This window comes from Myotis lucifugus, unplaced genomic scaffold (assembly GCF_000147115.1).
Source record: "Myotis lucifugus unplaced genomic scaffold, Myoluc2.0 scaffold_8, whole genome shotgun sequence".
Taxonomy (NCBI): Eukaryota; Metazoa; Chordata; class Mammalia; order Chiroptera; family Vespertilionidae; genus Myotis; species Myotis lucifugus.
In genome coordinates this window covers 10,588,747-10,607,588 of record NW_005871056.1, presented here as the reverse complement: position 1 = coordinate 10,607,588, position 18,842 = coordinate 10,588,747, and the positions used below count along the sequence as shown (strand labels likewise).

The 18,842-nt window shown below is 49.2% G+C and overlaps 1 protein-coding gene across 1 annotated transcript in view; it reads right to left on the bottom strand.

The window, feature by feature from the left end:
- The window catches only part of CLSTN2 (calsyntenin 2), a 536,533-nt gene that overhangs the window by 7,950 nt on the left and 509,741 nt on the right, over window positions 1-18,842 (bottom strand). Inside the window, exons 10-12 of the mRNA XM_006083760.3 lie at window positions 11,693-11,859; window positions 4,357-4,505; window positions 2,248-2,465 (exon numbers count right to left, since the gene is read on the bottom strand). Coding sequence (XP_006083822.1) covers window positions 2,248-2,465; window positions 4,357-4,505; window positions 11,693-11,859 — 534 coding nt within the window. The remainder of the gene's footprint in view (window positions 1-2,247; window positions 2,466-4,356; window positions 4,506-11,692; window positions 11,860-18,842) is intronic.

Here is an 18,842-nt window from a genome sequence, read left to right as displayed (position 1 = left end):
AGCATTGACCTATGAACCAGGAGGTTATGGTTCGAGTCCCGGTCAGGGCACATATCTGGGTTGTGGGCTTGATCCCCAATGTGGGGAGTGCAGGAGGCAGCCAATCGATGATTCTCTCTCATCATTGATGTTTCTATCTCTCTCTCTCCCTCTCCCTTCCTCTCTGAAAAAATAAAAATATATTAAAAACAAACAAAATATACATTTAAGACAAGGTCTATCATTAGCAGTGTTGCCTGTGTATCTCTATTTCAAATGGTCTTCTCCTGGTTTCCGGGCTTTTTCTGCCAGCTTCCCATCAGGTTGGGTTAGGCCAGGGCATCCTTGCTCCACCTCCCCATGTGGCTGACTGATGGCTCACCCTGGGTAGGGGGCCATTTTCTCACTGTTCCCTTGTGCTTGCATGTGGGTAGTATGTTCCATCTGCACTTTCCTTGATTCCCACTGTGCTGAAGAGACTGTGTGGGCTCAGGGACTCGGAGCTGAATCAGCCATGGCCGAGCCCTCGTGGAGCTCCTGGGGGCGTTTAGTAAACACATGGCAAAAGTTGTGTGCTAGAGGTTTCCTTAAACCAGCATCGCCAACCTTTCAGAACAGCGGCTGGCGACAGCCGTGCTAGAGTGCAGCACTGGTGGGTGGGGGTACAGAGCAGGAGACCTGGCCCAAGCTGGGGTCGGGGTGGTGGTGGAGGAGGCCTTCTGGAGGGGGTGTTGGAGGCCGAGATGTTTGCCAGCCATAACGAGGATGGCGCGAGAGGAACCTTCCAGGCAGAGGGCAGAGAAAGAGCAAACAGGAACTGACACGGAAATGTGTGTGTGAGAGAGGGGGGCCGCACAAGGGGAGGAAACAGGACAGAGAGTGGGTCAATGGGGGCAGTGGATGCTAGAGTGGGTCTTTCAGGCCTAGTGGCAAATGCCATTAGCCTGCTTGTATAAGGCATCATGATAATGACTATTCTAACAATAGGAGTAAATTTTTAAAAGTACGAATATAGGTCTCTGGCACTTGGCCCTGTGCTCTGCATGCTTCTCTCATAAACAGAAGGTAAGACAGGGACCCAGACAATTGCATTCCCCTGCCTTGCCCATGTGTCGCTATCAGGCCTAGCAAATCCAGCCGCTCTCAGGCACTCAGTGATGGTCGGAGACCACTGAGGTCAGAGGCCCTTTTCTGTCTGATTTTAGGCACAAATAAGATGAAGGGGGAAGGTCACTGACTTAATGCACCTTGGAGTGTAACTAGGGAACTGCCCTGCCTGACAGGCGGTAAAACTCCACCTGTTTTGTAAGCTAAGAAGGCTGCTTTGTGAACCCCCACCGCCCCATTGGCTAGGGGCCGGGGTGGCTTAAGGCAACAGGTAATGAGGATTACTGCAGAAGCAGCCCCTGGGGACTTGGGCCCACTGGCACCCAAACATCATTAGCAGCTGCCTTTGGAGAGGGAGGGGGCAGCAAAGGACAATTTTCAAAGGGGTGTTTCCTGTAGATCTGAACCCCAGATCTCCCTCCCTCCCTCCCTTCCTCCCCCTCCTCTGTCTTTTCCCTGCCTCCCTCCACCTCCCTCTAGCCAACAGCATATCCTGTAGCTGTTTTGCAACTAAGTGTTTCTCCCTGGAAGATAATGCCAATTACCTACTTTCACCAAACAGCCCTTCCAATAATGAAACGGTTGGAAGGAGCAACTGGGAAGTTTCCTGAGAGCTCAGCTCAGAGTAATATTGCCAACAAGTCTTTTGCTTGTATATATTAGGAGGCAGTTATGTGTTTTTCTCTGTGCTTCTTTCACTTTTCCTCTGATCATCAAAATAATCGCACTCGCTACAGAACATTCTGCAGTTGCCGACAATTGAAGGGGAGCAGAACCCCCCCGGCCCCCAGGCTTCTCCGAGCATGTCACTGTTAGTTTAAGGCGTGTTTCCCTTTGGGCACTTTCCTGTGTTACGTTTTCCTTTATGTGGTTGAGATCAGTCTATGCATAGATACTCTGTAATTTGCATCTTGTTTTTTGTCACTTACCATTTAGCATAAATGCCTTTCCTCCAACAACACAGCACGTATGTGGAGGTAGATGACTTGCTGAGCCATTCATTCCCCTCCTGTATTTATCTGTGTTGTTGCCGGGTGGGGTTGCTTGTTTTGCTATTGTAACTACCTTGCTATGGGGTGCCATACTGTTGTCCTGAAGTGAGATTTGATGTGGCTGTGAGAGCTTAAGGCCCACTGCCCACAACCCAGGATGCACCGGTACCTGTGGGCTTCAAGTCACCTGGGGCCTCGGCTTTGGCGAAGGTGCTCACGATCTTGATGTCAGGGAAGAGGGTCACGCCTCGGGCACTTTGGAATTGGGCGGCGGGTCTCCAGAGGCGGTCCGTGCCGTGGAGGGTGATCTGGGGCTCCATGGCCTGCAGCACCATCACGTAGGCGTCCATGTCGGGGATGCTGATGCACACGTCCTCTCCAAAGCACCTGGGAAGCACATGAGGGAACCACCCATCATGCATCCATGGGCAGGGATGCAGACACCTCCTCCCGCCCCCCTCTCCCCATCCCCCCCGCCAAGACATCCTGATTGCCTGCAAGGCTCCAGGATGGCAGCAGACATTTAAGTTTAAAGAAGCATTATAGTCAAAACGACTAGCAATCTAGGGACTTAATAAGATTGGCTCCTGGGAGAAATGGGAATCTTCTATCCCAGCAACAAGTAACCATGAAACCTTTAATTATCCTTTAACAAAGTAATCAATGGCAGCATTAATTAGATAGCAACTGCTTGTCTTGTGCATTAGAGTTGGTAAGCAAATTGTTGTCTGACTGGTTGGTTACAGCCATCTTATTGAGACCGCAGGGCTACACTCTCCTGCCACCGCCCGTCTGTGATCTCTGAGGATATCACACAAGCGCACCTGCTCCAGGTGTGCCAGCGGAGCGCCCCTGTAACCACGTGTATTTCCCCTGATACACACAGAATACCCAGGGGGCAGAATGGTGTGGTGACAGGAGCAAAGGCCGGGAAATTAGACAAGGGTCCCTGGCCTGGCTGCCACTCCTGGGCTGGGTGACTCTGAGCACAGTGCTCAACCCCTGGGAACCTCAGCTTCTGCATCTATAGAATGGGAATGATGTTAGAATAATCCACTGTTCTTCACCTATAGAACAATTAATTACTTATAACAGGAAGGATGAAATGTGACAACTTATAGTGAGAAGCGGACCAGAGCCTGCATCATGGTTGGAGCTCAGTCAGACAGACTTGATGCCCTCCTGAGACCTGGTCAGGTGCGCGTGCCTTTGGCATCTCAGCTGGGCATCTCGGCCAAGCCCGAGGCTACAGTGGGGAGCCCAGGTGGACGCTCTGGGAATACTGGGCGGGCTCCAGCTGTGGCAGCCATCATCCGCCTCCCCTGGAAAGCCCCCGAGGAAAGGGTAAGCTGGGGGGATCCCATGTCGAGCTCCCGTCTTCTTCTCTGGGTGCATGAAGTGTGGGAATGGTGATGGGTTCCTGGTCCCAGTTTTCTTTGGCCTTTGCTGCTCCAAACCCCAGTTCATAGAGGACACCCCTCCCCTTGCCAGTTTAAGGAAACTTGGTTCTAGAGCTGGATACTGGCCAGTCTGGTCCCTCTTCACGGTAAGGTGAGGCTGACTTGGAGGTGCCCGGTCCCTACCCCAGGCCTCCAGGGAGGGCCTTTGGAGAGGATGCGGGAGCCCGTCCATCCATGGGACTATTGAACATAATTGCTGTCTGTGGGCTTTATCCTGGCACCTCTCCCAGACCCGAGCAACGGGCAATCAGCAAACCCCATTTCCCACCCTTGCTCCTGTCTTTCTGGGTCCCTCTCCCGGCTCCAGGTACCAGGAGATTCCCTTCCACCTCCCAGGAATTTTTCTGGGGTGCCCTTTCTAGCCGTCTGTGGCAGCTACTGTGGCTAAGAGTGATTGACAGGTGAGTAAGGGAGTTATCCACAGGCTTCAGTAACAGTCTCATCTTAAATTACCTCCGCTCCCTGGGGACAAGAGCGTGCCTTCTCTTCCTCTCGCACACTCATGCTATTAGGAGTGCTTCAAGGCTGGGCTCCTTAATTTAATGAATATACATTGGTCAAGCACCTACTACGTACCACATGCTGTACCCTTAAATGACACCACTTCTGAGAATTTATAGAAAAACAGTGCCTGCCAGGCATCTGAGTTGGCAAAACAGAATATTTTCTTTAGGAAGAAAACAGGAGAATAAAGATCTACTGGGGCCTCCTCAGAGGGATGGCAGAGAAGCTGGGGACGGCTGAGAGAGGTGAGCCCTGTTTTGCAGGGGGACCATCCCACTGCCTCAGTGGGGCCCAGGCCGCTGGCCTCCACTCACTGGACTTTGGATGAGACTTTGAGGCGCCGCACACCCGCGGTGGGGAACTGCCTGGAGTTGATGTAGGAGACCTTCTGCAGGGCGCGGTTGATGTTCCCGATGTCGTCACCTTCCATCACCAGGACGGACTGCGAGGGGTTGAAGTGATACTGGAAAACAGGAGAGAATGACCACAGTGTGCCCAGTCCCACGGAGACTCCGTCTCCATGAAGAGGCCACGGAGGCCAGCGCAGGCATCTCCAAAGTGTCTGCCTGTGCAGCAGCTGTGTGCACAGGCGACTGTTCTAACCCTCGAGCCACTCTAGGAACTGCTATTAATAAGATGTCAGGATCGTATCTGTGGGTTCAGATTATGTTTCCAATGCTCGTGTGATAGGAAAGAAGGACATGAATATGTTTTTATGTACCTACCTGGAAACAGTTATTTATTATTTGAATAGATAATATATCCACCTGGTTCAAATGGACGTATGTGCTAAGTGAAAGTGTCCATCTTATGTCTATCTCCTATCCACCATCTTCTCCAAGCTCATCCCACAGGTAATCACGGTTATACTAATTTCTTAGCGACAAATCCCATTGTTCATAAAGAGTTGCCCCCCTTCCTGGCGAGAGGCTTATCCATGCCTGACCTATTGTCAACAGGCTTGATCATGTGACTTACAGCCCCCTTCCCTGCTGGATATATATTTTCTGCCCTGTTGCACTCAGTAGTGGTCAAGTGACTTTCTTGGCCACCAAAATGTGGGCAGAGGGTTGTCTAGTTGATACCCAGGTGGGAGATTTAATAGCCAGTTCATGGTTTACTGTGTCATGTTCCCTCTGCCAGGAAACCCCAACAGTTCCCTCAGGGGCTGGTCCATTAGCCTGGGTCTCACAGGGAGGGTGCTATGAATCAGAGCTACAGCCCATCCATAATGGACATGCGGTGTGAACAATAAAAAAATAGTTGTTACATAAGCCACCGAAAAATCATAAGTCATTTGTTACTGCAGCATAACCTAGCCTATCCTGACAAATTATTCTTATGAATATATAATCAATGAATATTGATTTCCATTATTCTCTTTTCTTAAGAGTAACTACATACTATGCATAATACTATACCTTTGCTTTTTTTCATCTAGGTTATGTCTTGGAACTCTTTCTGTAAGCTTTCTTATTCTTTTATACGGCTGTATAGTATTTTTTAATATCAATAAATTAGTTATTAACCATTCTCCTTATATGACATTTGGGTTGTTTTTTAATTTTTCTCTAATAATGCCACAATGAATAGCCTTGTACACATAACATTTTATAAATGTGTAAATATATCTGTAGAGTTATTCCCTACAAATGAAATTGCTAGATCAAGGAGTATATGCATTTAAATTTTGACAAATGTTGCCAAATCCCCCCTGGCTAGGGATTACAGCAATATGCACGCCCTCTCGCAGTGTGTGAGAACGCCTCTTTTCTCAAAGCCTCAACAACAGAGCATGCTGTCAGACTTTGGGACTTCTGCCAATCTGGTAGGTGATATACATACCATCTTAGTGTAGTTTAAGTTTGCATTTCTCTTACCATGAAGGAGACTGAGTATGTTTCCTGGGCCTAAGGAAAAATCTATCCATTTGAGCTTTTCTCTGAGAATACTTGTATGTCTTTATAAGAGTTCCTTGTTCTGTGCCTGGCCATGATGGGAGGTAGATGTCTCATGAACACTATGGTGACACTGATGCACGTCCCTTGCGTTGTGGCCCCTACCCATCTGACAGCTTCAACTCTGTCTCCATCACCTGCATGCGAACGTTTCACCGTTCCCTCCTGAGGCTGTCTCGTCTTCCCTCATCCAGGTCCCCAGGAGGCTCCGACAGTGCTTGTGACGTAGTAGCATAATTATCCTAGTGCAGTGACCGTGAGCTCAGCGAGCCTTAGCCCTGAATCCCAGAACCTAGGCCTAGTGCCCTGTAAGCCCCTGCTGGGTGAATGGGTGAGCGGTCCCCTCCAGCCTACATTTTACTGAGTATCACCTCTTGTTACTCCCCAAAGGGACTCTTTTTGCAGTCACGTGTCTTTTCAGTCAAGCCTCCGTGGGAGTCATCAAATCCTGTTCTTCCCTTCCAGGGCATCCTGCACTTCCCAGCTCCCCTTTGCCACTTGAAGGCAAGGCCATGTGACTGCATCTGGCCAACGAGATGCAAGAGAAAGTGAAGCGGCAGCTCTGGTAAAACGCCCTGCAGGGCACTCCAGCCTTTTTCTTTCTCTGCTCTGGTGGCCTATGGCGTTCTAGGCAGAAATCCCTCCTCTCCCCACCCCCAACTTAGTGTGAGAAAAATAAACGTTTAAGCATGAAGCCATAGAGATTTTGGAGTCATTTGCTATTGCGGTGACTTAGCCCATTGGAGGAACTGGGCCCTTCCAGGCATGACTGGAACTTCCCCAAGGCTGTGTGGTATCCCTGGAAGATGATGGGTTGTGTGGATGGCCATCCCCCAGTTCTGGTACAAACTACAGACGGATTACAACTTGGGAGTACACTTCTCCTTTCTGGACTTCATTTCCTTATTAAAATAGAGAGGATATTAGCATCTACCTGCCTGGGGCTTAAATGCGATAATGCATATTAAGTGTCAATTTGTGGTAGCTTTTGTCATAATTCTTAATATTGTAATTATGTTTGCACTAAGTCTTGCCTGTGCTGCTTCCCGTGCCTTTGCTGCCCACCTTTCCTCACGCTCCAGGTCCCTCCTGTCCTGAAAGCCCTGAGCAGGGTCTCTCTGCGCTATGACATCTGGTCACGAGCAGCACTCCCTGTGCTGGACGCAGAGTCCCCTGGCCTAGAGCAGGTGACGCTGCAGTCAGCCTCCGGCCGGCTTCTCTCTCGCCCGGGATGATTCACTGGCCGCCATGCACTGATGAGTCATGATACAGTAGTTCTGAGTGTTCACAAATCACCAGGTTCAGATTTGAGCAGATTCAAGGTCATTCTTCTAAAGATACTACTTATGTTCCCAGCGGTTTTTCTGCCCTATCACATCCCTGCTATAGGAGAGTAGAGTTGCCGTCTGTCTGTCTCTCTGCTGCTGCCCCTGGCAGACTGTGAGCACCTGGAGGGTCGGGTCTACTGACTTTTCTCAGCATCATCACAGGGGCTAGCCCATCGAAGCATGAAGCAAGGGGATGACCCTGCCTAGAAGGCCAATCTCTGAGCCTCGCATCCGGGCTGAACAGGCAATACAGCTCTTCCCCAGGACGGATCAGCAGTTCCCCGGGAAGTCAGCAGAGGGCACATTCCTACTGCAACCACCTCGGGAGGACGGGTCAGGGAACGTGTTGGATCTCCAGGTAACACTCTCATCAGAGCATTCCAAGGACTACCACAGCCTTTGACATAGTTCTTGTGGGATCACTAAGGCCTTCTACTGAATAGGTGTTTGTTTTGTTTTGTTTTTTGAACTGCAATGTTCACAGCCCTGTGGCATGACTGAGGTTGGTCTCTAGTTGTGTGGGACATAGGGTGATATTGGTATTACCAGAGGGATGGCTTTTTGGGGACCCAGCGTTCACTCTGCCCTGAGAAGCTGTGTGGTAGCCACAGTGATTCCTTCTTTAAGCCAAGAAGCTGCTGGACAGAGGGGCTTTGCAGAGTGGTCAGCTCTGAGGGTTGGCCTGTGTCACCAGCCATTAACAGGCTGGAACAGGGGTGAAATTCCTGTTCAAAGCTCTGACCTATTCTTTGAGGACAGGCCGGCCATGGCAGTCTAGGCATCTTGCCATTATTCCCTTGGACACCTGCCAGCCTCTTGGGCTGGGCCAGAAGATTGGCCTCTGCGACAACTGTCACCCAGGCTTACTTTTCAAAAGACGTGCAAGCCCAGCCCAGCTGGAGAAGGAAACTGGTTTTTTGAGAGCCTATTTATTAGGTTTGCTAGGGGAGATCTATATACCTATGTCTATGCCTATGCCTATGTCTATGTATCTATATCTATATGTCTATATATACCTATATATCTGTATCATCTATAATCTATATACCTATATCTATATCTACATCTATATTTATCAGCTATATCTATATTATCTATATCAATATCTATATATCTATGTCTATATCTATATATATCAACTATATCTATATTATCTATATTTCTACATCTCTTTCTATAGCTATAAATACATCTATATAATCTATATTTATATCTATTTCTATAGTTATAACTATATGTCTATATCTGTATTTATAGCTACACCTTTGCTATATCTAATGTATAAAGATATGCATAAAATTCAATTCTTACAACATCTCTGCAAAATATTAAGTCCATTTTTAGATGAGGGAAATGAGGCTTATGGGATAGAAGCACCTTGCCCAAGGTCACCAGCTAGTAAATGTCCACACTGTGATCTGAACCACGGACTGTCTTGCTCCAAAGTCCCTGCTCTGTCCCACTCTTCCACACTGTGCAGATGACAGCCACAGGGATGATGCCATGGAGATCAGAGCGGGGCTTTCTTCAGGAAGGTGGCTACCCCACAGGGTTTTGTGTGGATACAAGACAGCAGCCACCCAGACACTTAATGACTCCAGACACGCTGGAGAGAGATTCGGAAATGTGCATGATCCGGGGAAAATCAGTGAAAAAGAGAAACCCAACTGGGCCCTGTGAGCCGACAGGAAGTTTCCTTAATCCCAGGAGGACTTCACTTCTTTCAAACAGCCAGAGAGGAGGCAGGGGGCCAGGAGAGAAAATAATAGCCACTATTCAGCAACAAAATGAGGGATAAATGGAGGCAGGCAGGCAGGCAGTTTTAATAATTTTAAGAATGCCTTCTAATCCGAGTTGGGACAAGTCCCTGAGCCCCACTCTCCTTATTTCTGAAATGGGGTCATACTATTTAATTTGCTGTGAGGAGTAGGGATAATGAACTTAGGAGGGCCCCAGTGGGTGCCCTGTAAATCGTGCGCCTGTCATTGACTTCTCACACGGCGCTCCGGTTCTTGCGAGCGGTGCCCCAAGGGTGTAAAATGATCCTTTGCACTGACTGGCTATGAGCAGGTGGTACCCTGAAAAGTCAGACTAGCCTCCCCCACAGGATGATCTGGCAAAGAGGAGACCCACCCAGGGACCAGGAGCAAACACAGAATCTGATAGAGCAGGAAGGGTTGGTGGAGGGATTTCTGCATCGCTGGTCTGACAACACAGAGGAAACAGCACAAACCACAAACGGCAGGTCTAGGATCAAACCCCAGGCTCTGCTTGTGAGGATGTGTGTGTGACATGTGCCGTGAGGGGCTGGCCTGGACCAGCTGCCATAAAACACTGCCGTTCTACCAGGACAGTGATGGCGAACCTTTTGAGCTCGGCGTGTCAGCATTTTGAAAAACTCTAACTTAACTCTGGTGCCGTGTCACATATAGAAATTTTTTGATATTTGCAACCATAGTAAAACAAAGATTTATATTTTTGATATTTATTTTATATATTTAAATGCCATTTAACAAAGAAAAATCAACCAAAAAAATGAGTTCGCGTGTCACCTCTGACACGCGTGTCATACGTTCGCCATCACTGCACTAGGAGTTAGTCTTCTGAGTTTCCTTCCATGGTGGTGATTAGCTACTGAAGTGTGTGTGTGTGTGTGTGTGTGTGTGTGTGTGTGTGTGTGTTTAGTGCATGTTAAGGCCCTGGAAAGCCATTCTTGCCTTACCCTGCGTGTGTTCTACCATCACCCCGCTCTGACCCAGTCTCCAGGTGAGCATCCTAAACCCCACATGGGCCCAGATCATGCTCCCTTGCCCGGAGTACTTCATGGCTGCCTGTGGCCGACAGAAAAAAAGTAAACACCTAAACATAGTTAACACGGCTCCCTGCCGTGGCCTCTGTCGACCTCTCTGGTCACACTTTCTACCTTGGTCCTGCAATTTGGGCACTTGAACATTGGCCCCGGAGTCCCAGCGTGTATTGCGGGTTCCTGAGCCCTCTGCCATGACTCAGGCTCTTGGCTCTGGCTAGAGTGACCACTCTGTCTTCTCCCCCTCCTCTACCCCCTGCCTTTTTCCTGGTTGGTTCCTACCCATCCAAAAACTTTTTATTTTTAAAAATACCTTCCTGCATGCTGTTTCAGTTCCGGTAGGGGAGTAAGCAACCAACCAACCAACAAGCAGGTAAAAGATAATGACTCCCTGTGGAATAGCCACCTTCCTGAAGAAGCCCTGCTCTCATTTCCATAGCACAGTCACTGCCTCCTCCAAGGAGCCTTCCCTGACTGCCATTCCCCAGGTTCTGGAGCTCTGAAGGAGGATTGAGTTTCCTGAAGACAAAAAGCTAGGAACATTCCTTTTTGTGCCTCTCTACGCAGCCGAGAACCAAATACATGGGCGTCCATGGAATGTTTGCTGACTCGACCTCCACTTAGACAAAAGCACGATGTGCTCAGCTCACGAGCCCTTCTGGAGCCACCCATCAGGGCTGCACAGGCCCCACGCAGCGCCAGTCAGAGGGCTCTCCGCTCCTGGGCTGCCTCCCAGCCCGGAGAAGCGGGCCCAGGGCTGGAGGGCAACGGAGCTCCACGGGGGCTGGGGTCCCTGGTGATGGAGTGAGGGCTACCAGGATGTTTATCCTGCTCTTTGCTCAGGACCCCAGAGCCTTCCTGCAGGCAGGGGCTCCTGCGATCCAGGGGAGGCCAGAGCCATGCCTGCCTGTCAGGCAGGTGTTTGCTGAGGCAGAGTCAGCCACATCTGTCCTCTCCCCTCCCCACCCCTCCCCTCCCCTCCCGAGGAGCTTAGCTCAGAATGCAGCTTTGATTCTTTTGGATTATTCAGATGTTTGTATTTTACACACATGATCAAAATCCCGAGTCCGTTTACATTCCCTTTGATGGCCAGAGATTGCTTGAGGCTCAATCTATGCCTCAGCTCAACAATGAAGACCCAGCGACCTCCACATCTGCTTTCTAATTCTAGCCCGCCGGGTCTGACCTTCCTTTCTGATGTACACCATATATGGTCCAAACTTTTTATCTTTAAAATATCTTCCTGCACGCTGCTTCGGCTCCTTTAGGGGAATAAACAACCAACCAACGAACAGGTGAAACATACTGAGTCCCTCCAGGTAGACCCTGAACGTGAGCCTGACTATCCACCCACAGGGGCTTTCTCTAGGAACTTCAGGAGATGGCAGCAGTGTCCATTCGGAGTCACAGTCACCAATCTCCCCCCTGTGGCAGCACCTTTTCTTGATGTGGCTCTGTGCCACTGGACAGGAAAGGACTCCATTTCCCAGAGTGCACTGGCCCTGGGCAGCCTCCTGCTCATACACCTGATTGGGGGTGATGCTGGCTCCTTCCTTACCTTTATTCCTTGGCCGAGGCTCTCCAGGGAATTGATATCCAGCCCTTCCTTGCAGGCCTGCAGGCAGGAAATCACCTTCTGACTCTCCATCTTTCCAGGGCGGATGGTGAGACTAGCCAGGCTGCCGTGGAAGAACTGGGCAAACCGCGGTTTGGTGACTTCTCCTCCTGGAAGAGAAAGAAGCGCTGTTGTTTCTGTGGGGATGGGGGACGAAACACCACTTCAAGGCACCGCCTGGCTCTGGAGCCAAGAGCACAGTGACTGTGTCCCTTACACCTGAACTTCTCCTCCCAGGTGGTGAGCTTGGCGGCCGGGTTCTCAACAAGAGGATGTAATAGGCCGCCAATGCCGTGACACTCCCAGCTGCGCCTGGTTTAGGAAGCCTGGAATCTGTGAATTTTAAAATAGTTCCTTTCAGAGACACACACTGTCTGAGAAGACAGGAGGGAAGAGGAAGCTGCCGTTGATTAAAAGTCTGCTGTGCGCCGGGCTGTGTGCAAGGGACTTCACCTGAGTAAGCCTACAAAGATGGGATCGTTGTTTCCAGCTGACACCTGAAGAGGCTCTGACTCAGAAAGGTTGAGGGACTTGCCCCAGGACACACAGCTAAACGCTGGAGCTGGTACTCTCGTCCTTTCCTGTCTGGCTCCAAAGCTGGTATTTGCTCCCCTACGTTCCACTAAGAAGTGGACAGGGACTGAGGAATCCCAGAAAGCCCACACCCATGGGCGCTGGCTCTCTTGAAATGAGTTGACTTCACATCAGCTCAAAGTCAGGTTCTTTGGCTTATATGGACGTCCTTGATTCGGATCTACTTCCGACTTTCTTCTTCTGTTCTCTACTGACTGAGCCGAGTCCTGTCTGAGCTGGGGTCCACTTCTCAGCACATGAAATTGTCCAATGTGGCTTATGTTGCAAAGCCAGCCTGGAAGTTACCTCGTATTTTCTCCATGGTTTTCCAAATCACTCCCCACCTCCCCAAGGTCTATTTGTGGGGGGAGGGCGGTTAGGGAGTTTCCTTTTTGTTTCTTTTCTTTTTTTTGCTTTGCGTTTAGGATGCTCTGATCTGAAATTTGACAAAGTGCTAAATGCTCTTGTTAACTTCCAGCAAATGGGACAGGGAAAATATAGCAGTTCTTGGTAAAAGTCCTTTATAATAATGGTATGATTTTTTTATTTTGAGAGATTTTTTCCCCCCATTGTATGCTTCCCCCCCCCCCTTTTTGCCCAGTTTCCTTACCACTTGCTGTAGATGGCTTATTTTGCATAATGCAGACTATGTTGCAAGTCTGTTTCATCTAGTAAACTGAAAATTATTGCTTAAAAAAATCACAGTCCACTGGGAGGCCTTCCCCACTGACTTCACGGAGCTCAGACCGCTTCCGTCTCTGGGCAACCTACTCCAACACACTGAACCTTGATCTTGCTCAGTCCACATGGCCATGGCTTGAGGTAGCCAATTTGGGGCCTTCTATTTTGGGCTCTCAAAGCCCCCATGGATAATCTGCCCCTCCAAGTCCTTAGCACACTCCTGCCCCAGCAAAAGGGCACTTCTGTTGACCTGCAGGAAGAAGGTGTGAGCTTGGTATGAACAGCCAAGCTGCCATTACCAGGGCATCCAGATGGTCATCTCCCAACTGGGTGTGGACTATGTTTCTAACACCTGTGAAGCCCTCAACATACATTCTATTATTGAACCTTCATCAGACTCTTGGGAGGTGGGTACTATTCTATAGTTACAGGTGAGCAAATTCAGGCTTAGAGAGGAGGAACAAGTGACTCAAGGCCACAAAAGTAGGAAGTGATGAAGTATGTGCCTCACAGTGTGAATATATCCATCCAGGGAGGCCTCCTGGCGGCACTGGCCAGCCCGGTCCAGTGAGGCTCAGAGAGCCCATTCAGCAGCTCCATCCTTAAAGACCAAACTCTGCAACTCTTTTGAATGCAAAGACATTTTCCTACGCATATTTTTCTCTCAGCAAAGCATCCACGTTCTATATTTTTGACTCAGAAATCCCAGATCTCTGATGTACTCTATTTATCAGTGATGTAGCTCCAGGAAATCAATTCAATTAGCATTTTGCAATAGGAGGCCAGCATAAAATTTGAAATATATTTGCACTCAGGGGTTGTTGTGAGGCAGGACTTTAAAATATAATGGATACACTGAAAATCTCTTTCTTTTTACTATCTAGCCCAGAGTGACTGCAGACACCACATGGCTCCTCTGTTAATATTTAGATATAAACATACTCATGAATTATCTTAAGGAAAAAAAAAACCAACCTGATTTCTAACACACAGGACCTTCGCTCAGTCTTTGGGAACATGATGTTGGGTTCCTGAGGCTAGATCTGCACACAGTTAAAAGCGTTTGCTGTATGCCTACTCTTCTGTTAGATTTGGTTAATTGTAAGACGTGGACCATGCTCTCCAGGAGCTTAGATTTAGTTGGGAGAATAAAAGGTAGAAACTGGGACAATATAAAAGAGCAAATTGCCAATACAATAGATGGTTCAAGGCTGAGCGTGATTAATTTTCAAAAAAGTGATGTAGATAATGTGGCCAACAGATCACAGGGGGAAAAAATAATAGCCATCATTTATGAGGTCCTTAAAACATGGTGAGTCCCTTCATATGCTATTTTGTTTAATCCTTAAGCAGTAAGATAGTATGTTTGAGATCTTAGCCTCTATTCTTTTAATTTCTCCCCTCTGCCTCCCTCTCTGGCTTCTGCTCATCGCCACAGGGAGGGCTTTGACAGGGAGATGGGTATGGATCAACATTTGGGGAAAAATAGAGGAAGAAACTTTGGATTCCCCCAGACAAGGAAGTGATTCCCCAGGCAGGGGTGTGTGGGGGAGGTTAGACCACAGAGATGCAGAGGAGGGCACCTGAGCCTGACACGGGGCTGAGCGCCGACAGGGATGTGTGATGTTGGGAGGGGACGCTGGTCTGGGCATCAGGACGGAGGAACAGATGGTCTCACAGAGAGAGCATGAGGAGCAGTGGAGATAGTGCTATGCCTCTAAGTAAGGCAAGGAGACCCCGAGAAAGCTGCCAGTCCTGAAGCACCATTAGTGACTGAGGACCAGAGAGGTGAGCACCCCTTGGAGGTCCCCTCAACACCCAAACATCATATAAATCCCCCTGAAACCATCTGGCACCCTAAGGAAGCGGCAGGACCCTAAATCTGCGAAGGTTAAGTCTCCTACTCAGATGGAATAGGAACTTGAAACGAGCCTAAGATAGATATGAAAAAACAGCAACAACTAATTTTTTTCCTTTGTGAATCCAGATTCTTCCCTGTTTCACTTACAACTCCTTTGACATGATGCTTTCAAAGTTAGGCTACTTGTCCAAGGCCATACAGCCAGGAATTAGTGAAGCCCAGATTCAAATTCAGGCCTTGCGTAAGCTCCCAAGCCTTTGACCTGCACGCCACACCATGAGATGTGGCCGGGAGGGCTCCAGCAGGATTTCTTGGAGGTGTCATGATTGGGCTGCTTCGGAAAGATGGGGACAGGCTGGGACTGACAGCTGCGGGGGAATGGCCAGTTATACTGGGCTTGTGGACAATGAATGAGTTCAGCAGCAACTCCCAACGGCGTGTGCCAGGTCTGCTGGGAAAAACCGCAGCCTTTGGCGAGTGTGATCTGACACAGCCAGTGCTCTTCGGAGCCAGAGTTTGCACTGGGAATGGGTCCCCCTCGGCTTTCTTTCAAGCGAGAGGTGGGGCCCACCCACTCTAAAAAGGGCGTTTGAATCATTCATGTTCCCTTTCCTTTAAGGGTGAGTCAAGGATCAATGCATACGAGCGTCCTTGGTCGCCTCCCTTTGCAGAGTGTGGGCCGGTGCGGCTGGCCTTTCCTTTCCTGCTGTCATCCCATAGCTAGTTAGTCAGACACACCCGGGAAGGGCTGGGGGCCACGCTCCCTCTTGCTCCAGTCGGATGCTGCTCTGTGCGTGGCTGGTTGGTGGGGACGCCTCTCCATGAACACAATTTCATGGCTGGCTGGGTATCAATTTTGAGCAATGCAAATGGTGAGGCCATCTGAAATCTTGCTCTCTCTCATTTCCTCATTTCAGCGATAGAGACGTCCACAGAAACGCAAAGGCCAAGTGAAGTGTGTAATAGACCCCTATGTGCTGCAGCTTAAACACTGTCCACACGACCCCAGGGGGTGGCACTGTAGGTCCCGGGCAACTTGTGGAGACCGATGATCTGCCATCATGGCTGGCCAAGACACATTCTCAGTAGGCCTTCCCAACCCTATGTGTTTACGTATCCATCTCTCTAACCTTTCCAGCAAACATTTATATAGCATGTTCTAAGTACATAAAACAAACAGCTCAGGAATGACCTCGACTGTCAGCTCCCTGTGGACCTACATTCATGTGGGAATGAATGGAAGGGCCCTTATATGTCACCAGTAAATCTCCTCCATTCTCCAGATGAAGAACTGAGGAGCACAGCGGCAAGACACCGTTTTCAAAGACCCAGAGCAGATAAAACACCAGCAGCAGCGAGGATTCAGAATCCTCCTCTTCAGACGCCAAACTCCCCTTCCTGAGGTCTGGTGTGCATTCCCAGGTCCCTTTCTGCCAGACACTAAAATGAGTGCAGACACGTGAAGTACATGCCTTCATTTAATCAGCTTGGTCTAATGTAGTACAAGTTATCTTAATAAAGTCTGCGTTGAAATTATTCTCCATCCCTAGGGTCTGAGCTCTGCAAGGAGGAGGCACGTGCTAAACCATGGGGCCTGACAGGCCTGTGCCTGCCTTCAGCCCTCAGCTTGACTTCGTATGCTCTGTGGGAAAAAATGCCCAGAAAGTTGGGGCAATTGATTCACCCCCAGGTTCCGGAACCCTCTGCCTTCCTTCCTTGGCTGTGAAACACCATCTGGCTTCACATGACCCTAGAAGCAGAGGTGGGGTCGCAGCATAAGGAAGGCTGGGGACTGTGGTGGCACAGACCTGGGTGCAAATGCAGACTCTGCGACCCTTGCCAAGGGTCTAAGTCTCAGTTTTCCCATCAGCAAGATGGGAATTGTAATCATACCCACGCCGCCTGGTGTTAAAGGAAAAGGTGCAAAGAAGTCAGCACAGAGCAGGAGCTCAAAGGGCAGCTAGTTCCAGTGGCATGAAGAGCCAAGGAACTCCTAGGCAGGGTTACACCATGCGAGTTTCTCCATCTCTCTTTTCAGTGGCCTTTCTCTCTTCTTTTCCTCCCCTCTGGTGTGTCATTCAGAGAAGCGAAAATGATACTGTTTTTACTCTAAGGTCCTTGCCAAATATTCTAATTAATATAATCTTCAAAAGAAGATCCAGTTAGAATTATAACCCAATTATACTGTGTTTCCAGGCATGAATCACTGAATTTTAAAGCTGATTTAATGCGTGTTCCCTTTAAACCAATGCACGCTCATGTCAAATGAACTCCAGGGCCTAGAACAATCTTTCCTTGATTTTTAAATACAGACAATGCTGAGGGACACCCTGATAATCATTCCTGTGTGTTGGACCATGACCCATACATACACTTGCGTCAAAACAGCCTGGGAAATGGGCTGTAACTAAACAAACGTTAATTATTGACCTCCTCTAGGTCCTGGAGCAGGGGGAAAGGGGAAGAGAGGAGAATCCGGGAGAGCAGACGGTCCTGACCTTCTGCAAACTCATGGCCTAGTAGGGGCTGGAGACCTGCATTAATAACTCCAGTGGGATCAACCGGAGGACTTGTATGCATGCATATAAGCATGACCAAGGGACACAGGACACTGCGGGGAGGGGGTGAGAGCATGTGCTGGGGGGCAAGGCTGGGGGAAGGTCAATGGGAAAAAAGGAGACATATGTACTACTATTTGTAATACTTTAAACAATAAAATAAAATTAAAATAAATAAATAAATAAATAACTCCAGTGGGATGTTTTCCAAAGAGTATCCTGGGCCACTACTCCACAAAGGGCAGCTCCACAGTGAGATAAGATGAAGGAATTTAGTTAGGAAATGTCAAACTGATTGCTTTGTTGGTGGGCTTTGGAGAGCTTCTAATAAGCTAACAGGCACGGTGACTCTCAAGCTTGACCCTGGCCTCCTTGTGGGAGGGGCCCTGCGGCACCAGAGCCGCTTCAAGCCGCCTGTGGGAAATGCCACCTGAACGCAAGGCAGACTGCACTGGCACGTGCCTCTTTCTTGCAGAGCTCAGACCCTAGGGATGGAGAATAATTTCAACACAGACTTTATTAAGATAATTTGTACTGCATTAGACCAAGCTGATTAAATAAAGGCATGTACTTCACGTGTCTGCACTATTTTAGTGTCTGGCAGAAAGGGACCTGGGAATGCACACCAGGCCTCAGGACCACGTGCGGTTCCCATTCTCCCCCGGCTCAGGATCACACGCTCTCATTCCTGCAACTCTCAGGGCTATTTCTGCCTTCCACCCCTTTTCTGACCATTCCGATTCTGTGCCTTGGCTCCCCCCCGAACGCCACAATGGGGGTTCTGTGTGTGTCCCTAACAGGTTCCAATTTATAGAACCATCCCCTTTTCTACCTCCTGCTGCTTTTCTCGTTAAGTAGGGGTGGGACTCAGTAAGACCAGGCGCTAGGGTAGAGAAACCAGGGGGATGTCACGGTCAAGAGTGGGCAAAGCTGGACACCCCAGGAATACCGAGGCTCAGGATGCTGGAGGAGAGTCCCCAGTGGAGGGGGATGAGATCTACCAAGAAGACTGAGATCTACCAAGAAGACCAGGCACAGACTCTAGGGATGCAGGGAGCTGGGCAGTGGCTTCTTGAGGGGGTGCCATGTTTTATCATTTTGTTAAAAGCACTCTTGCCCAGATGCTGTTACAATAGATAAAACAGCTGCTCTGGCTGCAGTGTGGGAAGAGGTGCCCTGAAGTGTTGCCTGCGAGGGCATCTCCCTAAACCCCCAGGGGCCCCCTAAGGCCCTGGTCTGGCACAGTCTGCAGCCTTCCTGGGTCACTCCCCTGAAAGCTGGGTTAGAGGACCGGGGTGATTGGGCCCAGTTAACGGGTCCAGGGGTGAAGCAGATGTGAGTGTACCATTTTTATTATTTATGAGTAGAACTTGAATGTTTGTTGTTAGAAGTGCATGAGCAGGAGATAGAAGGAAAAGGA